At 35.3% G+C, this 13,955-nt stretch overlaps 1 protein-coding gene across 1 annotated transcript in view; it reads right to left on the bottom strand.

The window, feature by feature from the left end:
* Positions 1 to 218: 218 nt before the first annotated feature.
* Positions 219 to 13,955, bottom strand: part of ORC3 (origin recognition complex subunit 3) — a 38,737-nt gene continuing 25,000 nt past the window's right edge. The window contains exons 12-20 of the mRNA XM_034408949.3: positions 12,238 to 12,354; positions 11,641 to 11,720; positions 9,016 to 9,149; positions 7,408 to 7,487; positions 6,161 to 6,258; positions 4,251 to 4,392; positions 2,865 to 2,981; positions 1,408 to 1,481; positions 219 to 412 (exon numbers count right to left, since the gene is read on the bottom strand). Coding sequence (XP_034264840.2) covers positions 307 to 412; positions 1,408 to 1,481; positions 2,865 to 2,981; positions 4,251 to 4,392; positions 6,161 to 6,258; positions 7,408 to 7,487; positions 9,016 to 9,149; positions 11,641 to 11,720; positions 12,238 to 12,354 — 948 coding nt within the window. The 3' untranslated portion in view covers positions 219 to 306. The remainder of the gene's footprint in view (positions 413 to 1,407; positions 1,482 to 2,864; positions 2,982 to 4,250; positions 4,393 to 6,160; positions 6,259 to 7,407; positions 7,488 to 9,015; positions 9,150 to 11,640; positions 11,721 to 12,237; positions 12,355 to 13,955) is intronic.

Genomic DNA, 13,955 nt, shown 5'->3' with positions numbered 1-13,955 from the left:
ATTAAAGAAGGTTCAAAGAATAGCTTAAAGGGAGGGAAGTAACAATATTCAGCATGATGATAAAAGAGAAGCAGATGGTTAAGTGATGAAGAGATGGGCTTGAAGTGGCATACCCTGCTTGAAAAATCATGGAAGTGTATCTTAATCCAAAAATTATCTTGCTTCTATGCAAGCAGATACTTCTATGCTTACTTAGAAAAGGAGCAAAATCCAGGAAGTCATTTTGTATACTTTATTACTGTGTCATTTTGTATACTTTATTACAGTGGATAATATTTCTTTTAACTACTACAGAACCATTTCATATTAACAACTACCCCATGTCAGCCTTGCCACGTGATCCGTTTTCTGTTTTGTGGGTTTTATGAATCCCAAAAATTCCAGTTCTGATACTGCTCGAATGAACCGAGCACTTGGAGTCCTAGTCAAGGAAATGGCATTACCACTAATCAATATTTAATAATATACTACACATACAGAACAAGTTTGGGATGGTTTACTACACAATTTAGCACATTTATAGATTGCTCACCTTTCTTTGTAATAGCATTACAATATTGGATGGATGCTCAATCTACCAAGTAATATATCTTCAACTAATACAGCAAATTTGGAAATCTCTGGAATTCATCTTCAAGAGTAGGTTAAATAGAGTAGGTTATTTACTCTGTGGTAAAGCCCTTTTTCCTGCTTGTGTCTACTTCTTAGCATCTTCAATGATCTGCCCTAAAGTTCCCAGAAAATTATTTTCATTTATTTCCTCATTAACCTGTTACATTCCAGATTCCTCAGATCACCTTGCATGCTACTATATAGTAAACTAATCTGAAGTAGCAGCACTCATTTGAATGAAATACTGAAATACTAGCATGAGAAGATTACAACTAAATCAGAAAGACTGGGTGAGCTCTGTTACACATATAGAAATTGTAGTTAAAGATTTCTGCAAAACAGAATTGATGTGTATGAGCGAAGAGATATAGGTGGTTTAGTCAAGCATCCTATGCTCAGTGCAGGAAGCCACTAAATTATATTTATCCAGCACCTATTTGAAAACACTGAGAGTTTAGCGCTATTCTCGGTAGGCTGCACCATCACTAAACAGCTCTTGACAGCAAGACTGCCTTCCAACTGACTTGTGATTTTTCTTCCCTGTACAAGATGTCCAGCATCTTCAGCTACTTTCCTTTTAGACCTTTTAGATTTTCTGTGATCTGGAGAGAATAATAATAAAGCTCATTTCATCCTATAAAACCTTAACTAATCCTCAGCTTGGTTCTCAGCTTGGTTCTCAGCTCTCTAAAATGTTTTACTTCGCTCTTTTTATTTACAATGTAAAAATAATTTTCAAAAAAATACTGTGGTTTTCAGGTAGATTTTCTTAGAAGAATATCAAAAAAAGGATACTGGATAATGTCATCTGTCTGGTTTTTGATTGTGGAATCTGTATTTGGAGCTGCACTTACAACTGTTGAAAAAGCCTAGAGAAATACCATCATGTCATAAAAGCATTCAGAAAAGTTGTACAAAGTTCACATCCTAGTTTACATATTACACTGTCATTGTTAGAGGTAGGGCATCAGAGACTTAACAAGTAAACGGGGAGACATAATACCTGTATATATTTTAATGTGGGTTTTTTTAACTAATATAATTTATTGCCTAACAAGATTCTCAAATATTTCTCTTAAATTCCAGAACAAATATCACAAGTCACAAAATAGATTCCATCCTAATTTAAATGGGTAACCATAAAGATGAAACAAAAGCAAGTAGTGCTAAACGGGTAAAAGGTTGGCTTTATTATCCACATTCATTATTTGTCTCAGTTCTTACCCATCTAGTTCCAAACTTGGTTATTTTTCATTTTTGCTATGATACAGCAGGTATCTAACAAAACTCAGTCTCTAATTTTTTTCTCCATAGATAGAACATTTTTGCAAACTGTGCTTATGCTAAAATCAGCAGCCATACATGAAGAAGTAAAAGCTATTCTCTTCTTACCACAACTGAAGAGAAATAAATTAATTTTTTTTTCATTTCTATTGGGATGCTGTGAGAAACTCCAGAAACTACTTTGCCAAATGTACAGGCAGAAAATAAACTTCCTATGGATGAAAGAAAACTGACTTTGCTCCTGAGTTAAAATATGAAAAATGCCACAATGGCTTGCAAAAGAAAAAATGTTTTATTTCGCTCTCCATCCCCCCACCCCATTTTTGCAAAAAGGAGCAACAATTATCGCTGGCATATTCTGTAAAAATCCAGTCCATGGAAGGAAAAATTTCATGGCCAAAGGTGGCACTAGCTGAGCCTCACAGAGCAAGAAATGAAGAGACTTTCCCATTTTGCCAGAGGGAGCAATGAGCTATTACTGTTTCCATTCTCTCCAAAGTCCCAATTTAACAAAACAGAAGGCACATTCTGTGCTATTTTCCTCCAGAAAATTAAATCCGTTTAGAAGGAGCATCTCCCTGCTCTTTAAAACAAACTCCAATGATGTGTAGTTGCTCTTCAATAAGAAAATGTCAACAAAAATGGGAACTGTGATGGAAAATGCTTAGCAGGGGGGAGATGAGCCTCCTTACTAGTGCATTCATTTATTGAATCTTGGTACAAAACATTGGAAGGATTTACACAAATTATGATTTAATGCACCCCGGAAGAACATGAAGGAATTGCACTGATGTGTCTTCAATGCTTTTTAATTAACTACCCTGCCCTTCTTATGCTGGTCTATTACTGTAATAAAGATTTGATTTGAAGACACTGTTGAGTTTTATACGGAATCTAATAGCAAGAATGGGCGGCTTAAAAAAAACATCCAGCAGAATAGCAGGTGTCCACTGAATCGTTTTACCTACCTCCAGCCAGTCAACCAGGTTAATCAATCTGCCACACTCCAAATGAAGCTTGTATGCTATACAAATATCAGGAGCTGCACCAGAAATGGATTCCGCATCACATTTCAAGGAGTCATCCTGATAAACAAAATTCATAATCAAAAATAGGCACCACGTATCTTTCATTGATGTGGTAATGATACTCTCAGCTATATAGCTGGTGTACTATAATGCACATGGCAGCTTTGCAACATCACTGATAATGCAGGCATAATTTGCCCACAGCTGTGTTAAGTGAACCTTAAAAAACAGTGACAACCTCCCCCCCTCCCACTGCCCAATGTAATTACAGCAGGCCAGACAGTTGCAAGTGAATATATGCAACTGTTCCTGTTTATGGGCCATTTACTTGTCTTCCATTTTACAAGACCATTTTTCTTGCCTCTCTGGCTCATTGGAATAGATGCCAGAAAAAAACACTACTTTTTAATAGAGAAGGCAACTATCTCAGATAAAGACAGCCAAGCTAAACTTCATGTATGTGTCTAGTTATTTCCTACTGTCTGGGATGCCCCTCGAATTGCAAAGTAAGAGTTCCTTGGACTGAGTTCTCTGACAGTGGTCCAGTTATCCTCTCCAGAAGCTGTAATTACCATCGCTATCCTCTTTTAGTTCTTATTTTTTATAGCCACAAGCAACAATAACAGGGAAGTTAGCATGATTTTTAACACTTGCTATAAAGTGTTATTTCAGTACAAAACCTTGGACATTTCTGTAGTAATTTATAGCAATGTCTAAATGTTTTGCCATCTGTGTACTAGTAAGCACATATTGGCATCAGTGTGGCTGTAACTACTCTGTCACATTCTCCTAGTTTGGTTGGTAACTATGCAGGAATAGATTGCGCCTGTGGCTTCTTCTAGATTGTTCTTTCTTAGTTTGCCTCCAGACTAGGAATTTCCTGATGGTCTTTCAATCAAGTACTGGGTCAGCAGCTGACACCCCCCACCCCAACAGACATCTCTATACTATTTTATCATAATTTCCCAATGATAAAATTATATGGAGAAATATTTCACCGACATTTTTCTTAATGATTTAGAATGTTCATGCCATATTAATGCTACTGTAGTTCTGAGAAGTCTCTTTATTTTCTTTATACTTAAAATGTTATTTTTGCTGTAGATTTTGCTTAGGGTCACACTCATGTATTTTCAGAAAAAAATGTTAGAATCCTTGATAAGTGAAGACAAGGAAGTTGCCCAGCTCTTACAGCTTCAACTAGTCATGTGGAAAACACTGTGGCATGAGAAATGGGCTAACTAAATTCTTCAAGGAATGACACTTTCAATAGTTTGTATCTAATGTGAAATGAGGCTACAAGACTGCCTTGCTCTTATTTCCTACCTTAAGATAAAAGTATGGATTGTTGAGAGCAGTGTGAAGAGCAGCACGCGGGGTGGCATTTAAATGCTCTCGGAGAGTATTAGCTGCATTGAAATACATCACCTCATGCAGTGTTTGCATCTCTGCAGGTGCGAGGTAATTCCTAAAATAGCACACAAAAAATGGTAAGAGAAAAGGATTTTTATTGAATTCAGCTCCTAATTCTATCATAAACCTCAGAAAATAAGCAACATGTATATTTTGCACTGCACTATGGCATCATGTAACGCCCACTTTTAGATTTAAGTGTTAAAAAGATTTTTTAATTGCAGGCTTCACAGACAATATTACCTGTTTTTAAAAAGATGGTGATATTGAATTTTCTACATACCACTGACAATTTCTATTAAAACAGAAACATTCTACAATCATTGATAAAATTATTTAGTGATACCAACATCTGCATGTAACCCATTTCCACTATATTCTCTTCAGATTTTAATTCTATTATTCATTTGGAGCAACCGCACATTGGATGAGATTTTTAAAAACTGGTTTCACTCTAAAATCAGAATAATGAGCTTTTTTTGGCTTGCCAAATCCTGCAATATATTAATAAACTCCACATATTTCCTCTGCTTCTATTCTTTTTGTTTGGTTCTTTCATTGTTTCCTTTTTCTCAAATTACAATATTCTTCTTAAAGCTATGAACTTCTCCTAAACCAAATGTAGACTGGAAATAAATGACGCTTAAAACTGTTCAGCCATCGCTTAAGAGTTACTACAATTCATATTTTTTTTAGCATTGATCATAATTCTTTATTTCATGAAAAAAATTAAAATAGCTTTGCATTGTGCTAAAATAATGTCTTCAGATAGTTTATACAAGGCACCGTAGTTTTAAGACCACCTTAAAATCCACTCTCAGAATTAAATAGGAACTGTGGCAGTTCATTAATCAATATTGTTATAATCGTCATTCCCAAGAACAGTAGTTTTCATAAAAAACAATAGTGTAGCCATGTCCCCAAAGTACTTAGGAAATGTAATTTCACAAATGCAAAGCCGCCATTGAAAAGACTATCTACATTATCATCAAAGTAATATTTGTTTAACAACAAGGCAAAATATGCAGCAAGGAGATTGCAGCTTCTGAAATCTTTGGGTGTCCCAAAAATTTACAATCAAATTATAAATTTGAATATGACAGAAGTGGAAAATTATTAAATACATAAGGACTAATCATTTAACTGCATATGATTAATGTTAAATTAAATTAAATTAAATTAAATTAAAATCAAATTTATTGGTTGCCTTGGTCCTGCTCATTTCTTTGTCATAGTTGTTTTATTTGGACTGTAATCCCCTTCATGCCACTTAAATTTAAAGGGCAGCCCTTATCCTATTTTTTTTTAAAAAAACCACCTCTGTGTGGGGCCAGAAGTGAACTCAGCAACTGTGTAGACTTGGCTGGTGGCAGACATCCAATAACTTAGTCCCAAATTTTTTTGGCAAATTGGGCAATTTACAGTCCCCAAACCCTCTCTTTCAAAATGTCTAATTTTGGTGTACCGCCATACAAAGTCAGAATCTAACAAAAATGCTCAACACAACTAAAACTGCAAAAGAAAAAAAAAGTCTAGGAGAGAAATGAGAAAAAGCAGAACATAAGATTTATTCTCCATCTTATAAACTACAATCTATTAAATTCAAACAGCTTTTTCCTACCAATAAATTTATTATGTAAAATTGTGCAATTACAAAGCATCTACTCATGCTTTGTAATTTTTTTTTAGTACAGACATAGGCAAACAATAGTCCTTACCAATTTATTTGTAGACCCAAATTTCAATTCCTCCCCCCACCCTTTGGAAAGGTTGAGACAGACAAAATGGATTTCACAAGCTCCTTAGAAAAAAGCAATGCTCACCTCACAAGGCCATCTATAAAGTCAACAATTTCAAAACGAAGCATTTCAAACGTTGTTAGTTTCTTTACTCTCCTTGATTCTTTCATCTCCAACAAAGTCTACAACATAAAGCAGTACTAATCATGTCCATAGGTGTTTCCACATTATGTACTAAGCAGATTATTTTTTGTGTGTGCAGCCAAATGCTTTAATGTGTCCTTTGAATTGCTTCTTCGATTTTTAAGGAATGTCTATTCTTTAAATTAGAACCAGTTGTTCTTTTGCAACTATTGATCATACAGAAATGCAAAGATACTTTTACCAAGCTAGAAGTGATTAAGGTATTGAATTATAATTTGGGGCACTTAGGTTCAAGTCCATCTCTAGCCATGGAAACTTGCTGTGTTATTTTGGGCCAGTTAATGTTTCTCAATCAAAACTACTGCAAAGAGTGGTTGTTGTGGAAAAAGGAAGTGCCATATAAGTTACCTTGAGCTGCTGCAGGAAAGGGAGGGGGGAATCTAACAAAAGCAAACAGAACTATAGAAATACTAGATGGTTCTTAGATATTAAACTGTATCTATTAGTTACACAATTCTTTTACAACAAGAGCAAATACAACACAGTGATCTAAGCAACCATTTTAATTCTGCTTGGTTTGATTTGTTTTACTGAACAACACCACAGTTGGCCAGTCAAGCAAAGACTGTCTTTCTCCAGTTACTTGATTATAGAATTGGAGGGGCTACTATTATTCTTACTGGACTGGCTCCTATATTTTTGTAGCAGACTTACATGCACATGAGATATAATCAGAGAATCCAGTAAATAAAAATAGGGTAATTAACATCGAGACACATGCACACACTTCGTCAATGTCATTTTTCCTTTTGTAAATAAAGTAAGGAATAACGAGTAGGGCAGAAAGAGGTGGAGAGGGAACCAGAAAGATAAGCAATTTTACAAAATAAAACTGAAACTGTGACCTCAGAACTAATTAACTTGCATATTTTTACATATGTAATATATATGCGTATTAAGATAATTTCAGAAATACTGAACAGGCATAGTAAAGAACAACTAATAAGTAATGTCTGGAGAAGCATTTTCTCTTTCCACATTTGGATATATTAAAATTCTAATCCTGTATTTGGTTCAAGCTGAAATGTCTTCCTTTGATTAGCTTTGATTTCAGAAGGCATATTATATATACCAGTCAACTTATTAGTAACATTAGAATTACAAAGTCAACAGTTAAATATGCTGACCTTTTGAAGATGATACAGATCTGTTTTCTTCTGAAGCTCTTCCAGTGAGGATATGGATTTTTCTTGATCACCACTAACTTCTGTGATTTGTATAAGAAAACAGCAAGTATAATTATCTTCCATAAAGGATCCAACCGAGAAAAGAAGAAGCTCTATGTACTAGCTGAAAAAGAGGTGGGATTTGGTTGGATGGACTTCTAGACACATATTCAGCAAACCCACTCCTCCCCCCCCCAATAGGTTTTCAGAGGACTGGGAGATCTTTCATTGAAAGTGACATTGGAGATGGCAATTGAAATAAAAAACCGCCATGGGATCTAGGATTTAGTAAGTAATTTCATGCACATAAATGCAAATCAAGATTGAATCCAGCATGGGTTTTTTTTTTTTTTTTTGGGGTGGGGGGGAAATCTTCCACTCTTCCTCTCCTCTGGCTTCCTACAATCAAACAAAATAAGATTAAGGATTTACCCAAAGAAAAATGAAAGATAAAATGAAACAACACTGAAATCCCTCTGCAACACTTAATCCCGTATTAAGCCTTGCTGGGCAGATTCTCAGAAATTACAAAATTCAGTTCAAATGCCTTCCAGGCAGCTTTAGTTATTGTTTTAACATATACAGAGACTTCTTCCTTCACTAGCCATATGTGTGTGCCATAGATTCAAATAACTTGCATGGTTTAAGGCAGTAGAGTCTAACTGAACTAACATAAAACACAAATACAATCTTCAAAAATAGCTCTCTGATGTATGTATGCAAGATTTTTATCTATTTCTGATGTTTTGTCCCCTTGATACTCATATTTGTAATTTTATCTATCTATATATCTGAACCTGAAATTGTTTTTGAAATAATAATCCTATTTTTTAAAAAACAAAAAACACCATGTACTTATTGACTGCCTAATTGTTGTAATCTTTCCCAAATTTTTATTTCTTACAACTCAAAGAACCCATTCTTTTGGGATATGCAATACTGTAACGGGCAGAAAAGAGCCAATGAGGAATTTACAAACGTATCTCTAGCTTCTGAACTGGTCAAATAAAAAAATGGGGTAAGGTTTTCAAAGGAAGGAGGAGAAGTAAATGAGAGACCACCGCTTCCCTGTAACTGGTTCCACTGATGAACTGCTGTTACCATTATGAAATATTTCCTTACCTTCAGCCACAACCTGCCTTTTTATTTCAATCATTGATAATTTGTCTTTCTTCACCTTCTAATTTGGCATTTAAAACATTTCGGTTTTGCAGAGTAAGTTTTTATGCTGAGTTGACCAATAACAGCAAAAACAATGCAACGATTTAGCTAAAAATCATTGTGCTCCTTAAGAAATGTCACTTTAAAATGCAATCCAATATATTGCAATCCATCCATTATTGTTTCAATTCTCAATCTAGGGGGATAAATTCAACATTAATTAAGTTTACTTCTTTTTTTACTACCTGGAAGCCTAAAAAATCTTAAGGAACCAGCTAATTTATTCCTTATTTGTTCTCATAATGCCAGGCATTTCTTTTTATAATGAGAGTATTTTCTACATCTCTTCAGTGAGTATGGCTGCAGAAAATAATAATGGAATTAGAATATCTAACAAAAATTCAGTACCTTCAAGATTTTTAAGTAGTTGCACATATCCCTCCAATTTTTCTAAAGCCTTTCTTAGACACTTTGCAGAAGAGGATATAAGAACGTCCACACATTTTTCAAGAATAGCCACCAACTCGTCCTTGGCCAACATCCTAAAAAAAGAAACCAAGAATGGAAACTTCAGCAAAACTCAACCTAACTGTTCACACATGATTTCATTTATACACCTCTGAATGTATAGTAAAGCTTTCCATTTATGGATTTAAAATGTTTATTTCATTTTAATTTTATATAATTATTTACATTCTATCCTGGTAAGTCCTGACAACCTGGAGGCAGCATCAACATAATCTTCATCCAGGGCCTGGATAAAAAGACTTGTAGAGTAGATAATCCTGGAACCTGGACAAAAGTTGTCCAACAAAGTTGGGTCCAAGAATAGCCTCTTGAGAAGGGGCATACACTTCATTCAAGGAAGACAGAGCCATTTTCATAAAAACATATTGATTACTGCTTGGACTCAACCGATCTTCTGGGAGGCCTTGACAAATCAGGAGGGGCTTGAATCTAAGATACAAGTGGCAGAACTCTCAGTGATAAAGACCCTCTTTCCATTTCCTTGTCTGGCTCATACTTCTCCCAGATAAATATAAGATGGGCTTCTGAATTCAACTCAGAGCAAAGCCAAACAAAGCCAAATTTTGTGTTCACAATATATCTCTTAAAAACTTAATCTGCTTTTTGCTTTGTCTTATAGTATTTTATTAGGATTTATTAAATTTTTGTTTTGTTGTTTACAGTGGTGGGTTTCAATTTTTTTTACTACCGGTTATGTGGGTGTGGTTTCGTGGGTGTCGCATGGCATGGTTTGGTGGGCGTGGCTTGGTGGGTGTGGCAGGGGAAGGATACTGTAAAATCTCCATTCCCACCCCAATCCAGGGAAAAGTTACTGCAAAATCCCCATTTCTTCCTGATCAGCTGGGACTTGGGAGGCAGAGAATAAATGGGGGCGGGGCCAGTCAGAATTTTACTACCAGTTCTCCAAACTACTCAAAATTTCCGCTACTGGTTCTCCAGAAGAGTTTTATTTTTTGAGAAGATAGGCAAATATACTGTACAAACACTGTCTTCTGCTGTACATTTGTTAGATAGCACCTAGTCTAGGCTGATCTTGAAGTGCTAAGCAAGGTTAGATTTGGTTACTATTTGGATCGATGCCATTAGGAAATTTCAGGAATGTAGCCAAGATTGGGAAGTTGTAAAAAACATGGTAGAAGATGATTGATTATTTCTGTATTGTTAAGATAGTGAGTGTCATGGTTACATTGTGCAATCATCAGTCATCAAGCTCAGTTTGAGGGAGACTTTATCTTTTGTTGTACATTTACCTACACTTATTTCACTATACTTTTTCTATAGCAAATTCTTCATATTCTCTACAATCCCCTGCACAGGATTTCCAAGCTATGTCTGACAGTCAGGAAAACCTTAAAAATATAAATTGACTTGTATTCTACTGCACTGGAAAAAAAAACCACCTGGGAACCACTGCTTTTCTTTCTACTTTCCACTCCTTCCCCCTCTTTCTCCTTTCCTTAAGTTTCTATTCATATTTTATAACAAATCCCAATAAAAATAAATAAATTAAAGAAATATTAATTGAAGGGCCTCAACTGGGGCAGAAATTGGAAAATTGGAAAACTTAAAAAAGGGACCATTGCAGAAGCATAAATATTTTTCTCTTTGTGCAAAATACTCCTGGATCCAAGCCACAGTATTTCAGATCTTCTTAGTCATACTTGAATGAACTCTACTTAATTACACTTCTAGATAATCTTTATAAAAGTATATTGGGAAAAAAAAAAGGCCCTGCCCATAGGATTATGTTATAATTACCATAATCCAAAATGAAAAGAAAAATAATTGAAGAGGGAGGGAAGAAACATTACCCAAATTCCATAACCAATATCTGAAATCACATTTGCCTATCCCTCCCATCCATCCATCCATCTGTCTATCCATCCAATTTACACAGCCACCATCTGATAAGTGTGCCTCTCATTTCAGCATTACCATCTTGCCCTATCAGGTATGCCTTCCTGTCTTTGAGAGCCCACAAATTAACACATCTCGATATTAGTTGTAGAAATAACATCTAACAGGGCGGAACATATTTCTGGATTTATATACACACATGTGCCATAGGACAGCCTGAGTGGTATACTGAATAGTGGATTAGGCCTGGATGATGATGATTCAGGTTTAAATTTCTATATTTTTATTTCAAACACTGGATTAACTGATTTCAAAGAGTTGTTCCATTGAGTCCTTGGAGAAAAGACTGAAGAATAAAAATTTAAACAGACCCATGAACTGAATAGTTTCATCCAAAGATCAAGTGGTCTGAATGAAAAAAGTAGAATTTGGCTGTGCAATCCAGCTGGCAATCCCACTAACAAAGGACATACATTATTTTATATTAAAAAAATATGATCAGTTGCCAAAAAAATGAAACAAACAAACAAACAAACAAAAAAAAAAACCACTATTCCTCTGGCAACACATTTCCAACCCCAAGTTCTTCTTAAATAGCTAATAGAGACTTTAATATGTCTTGAACATAAGAAATGGAAAGAGAGCTACCTCACCAGCTGCATGGCAGACTCATATTCCTCTCTTTCCCATACACTTTTTTCCAAACATGCACAATACAGCTCTCTGATCTGTAATACAGGAAATGTTTTGCAAATATCGTATTAATGAAATGTTCGTTTTTATCAATTTGTTACTTACAATAAAAGCTTTATAAATTGTAAGGCTTCACTGATCTCAGATATGGAAAGCAACTCCTACACTATCCAGGAATGTTAGCTCGATAATAAGAAAGGAAGTACATACAATTAATGTGGACAGATTCACACTGTAAAACAAACTGCTTTCACTGCCTTACAATAAATGTATTTTTTTGTTATCTCTTTCCCACCCTGAGGTATATTTTTCAGTATTCGCTTCTCGGAAGAAGCCGGGACAGTTTGACTAAACCTAATTATTTCAATGTCAAAAGGGCTATAAAATACTTTCAAGGCCCTTTTGTCTTTGAGTATATTGAGTGGCCGGCAGTAAAAAAGAGTTAGTGTTGTTTTATCTTATTGCAGTGCAGGCAAAATAAAGAAAAGGCAGCAGGACTGCAAACCAAATTCAAGATTTCGAAATATGAGACATAAAATAAAGAGCACATACTTGTTTGCCTAATGGATACTTTGGAAGAGAAGACGTGAAAGCATGAAGACACCGCAAAATTGGGAAATAATTTTCATGGTAACAATAGAGATCTTTTAGCAATGCTTGTGCTGTTTCCTAAAATTATAAAGGAAGTGTCTGATTAGTCATTTACTCATTACAAAACTATTTTACAAATTGCATTGCTATTCTATATTCTACCCAGAAGTAAACTCAATTAAATTGAATGGGATTTATTCAGATACATGAGCAAGCAGATGGCACTCCACTCTGCCAGGCGAGATCTGAAGCATGTCTCCTGATGGATCTCATAGAATGGATACAAACAATTACGTAGAGACTGACAACTATCAGGAACTCCTTAAATCAGTTGTGCCTTTTTGGGGGGATCATGACACTGTCCTTTACAGCTACAGTGGGATTCCAGGAAAACATGTGTTTGAAGAAGATGCTTCCATACAGCAAGGTAGTCCTTTCCCATTAAACCTATAGTCCAACTAATTATGAATGTTGGGTATCAGTTACACAACAAAAGGACTGGTTGTCTGAGATACCACCTCTCTCCCATTTTTGCACATCTGGTATGTGGGTGCTTATTAAATGTTGCCATCTTGTGGGACCAAAAACACGAGACTTCTCTGTTGCGTTCCACACACTCTGGAACAGCATCTCCCTCAAGGAATCAGGATGGACCCCACTCCCCTGGAGTTCTTGGAAGTCTTTAAATCCTGGTTCTCAAACTCGGAGCTATGCTGTTAGGGGTGGACCTAGAATGTCATGTGCCTGGATTTAGTTCAGGCTCTCTTGCCTTGTCCATGTTGTTTTAACTATGTATTAGATTTTGTAATCTGCCCAGGGTCTATTAGAATGGACAGCCACAACAAACTGAAATAAATGGATAAACTCTTAAACCTCCTAGGTGCTGTTTTTTAAACTTCAAAGCATCTGACTTATTTATAAGGCCCCAGTTTATAAATAAGTCATTTTAATTGAAAAGCATTTTATTAAATACAACTAAGGTGAACCAAGTGCCCTCAGTTCATACTTGCTACACAAATAGTAGAAGTTGCTTTATTTAGGGTTCTAGGGTGAGATTTCCTTTTTATCACAAGTGAAAACTTAGAAGGGAAGCTATAAAGAAAAGAAGAGAGAAAAGGGGGATGAGATTAGCAATAAAAATTTGAAAGTCAGATGACCAGTTAGTATCCCTATCCTTTCTCAAAGCCTGTATAAAAAAAATTGCACTGATCCCCAAACTTCTAACAGCTAAATTGAATTATTCTACTTGAAAAAAATCCAAAATAATTTTAGTGACTCCACTGCTAAAGGAGTTATATGAAAATTGTAAATATTCCATTTACATTAACAATATCGTTGTAATTTCATTGAGTTTAATGATGCATTTCATTTCCTTTTAAAGTAGTAGAGCAAAAATTGTATCTCTGATACCCCAGTAAGCTGAAAGATAAGCATTTTTCCCCAGGAAGAGTGGGTCTCCTAGTTTTTTTCAATAAATTAAAAATATTTGCAGAATGTGCAGAATCAAGTCCTAAACGTCTTGGAGTTTATAGGGAATATTAGATTACAATAATCTTTGGCAAAACCAGAAGACTCAGTGTTATAATAAAATAGGACAATAAAAAGTAATTCACAGAAGAGGCAAGCATTTGGTAGAAGCTAGATATCTGTTTGTTCCAGGAGACAGAAACATATATTGT

The sequence above is a fragment of the Pantherophis guttatus genome, chromosome 1, assembly GCF_059756535.1.
Source record: "Pantherophis guttatus breed Tessera chromosome 1, ASM5975653v1, whole genome shotgun sequence".
Classification (NCBI taxonomy): Eukaryota; Metazoa; Chordata; class Lepidosauria; order Squamata; family Colubridae; genus Pantherophis; species Pantherophis guttatus.
Note: the sequence above shows the minus strand (reverse complement) of the source record. Positions and strands in the feature narration are given on the sequence as shown.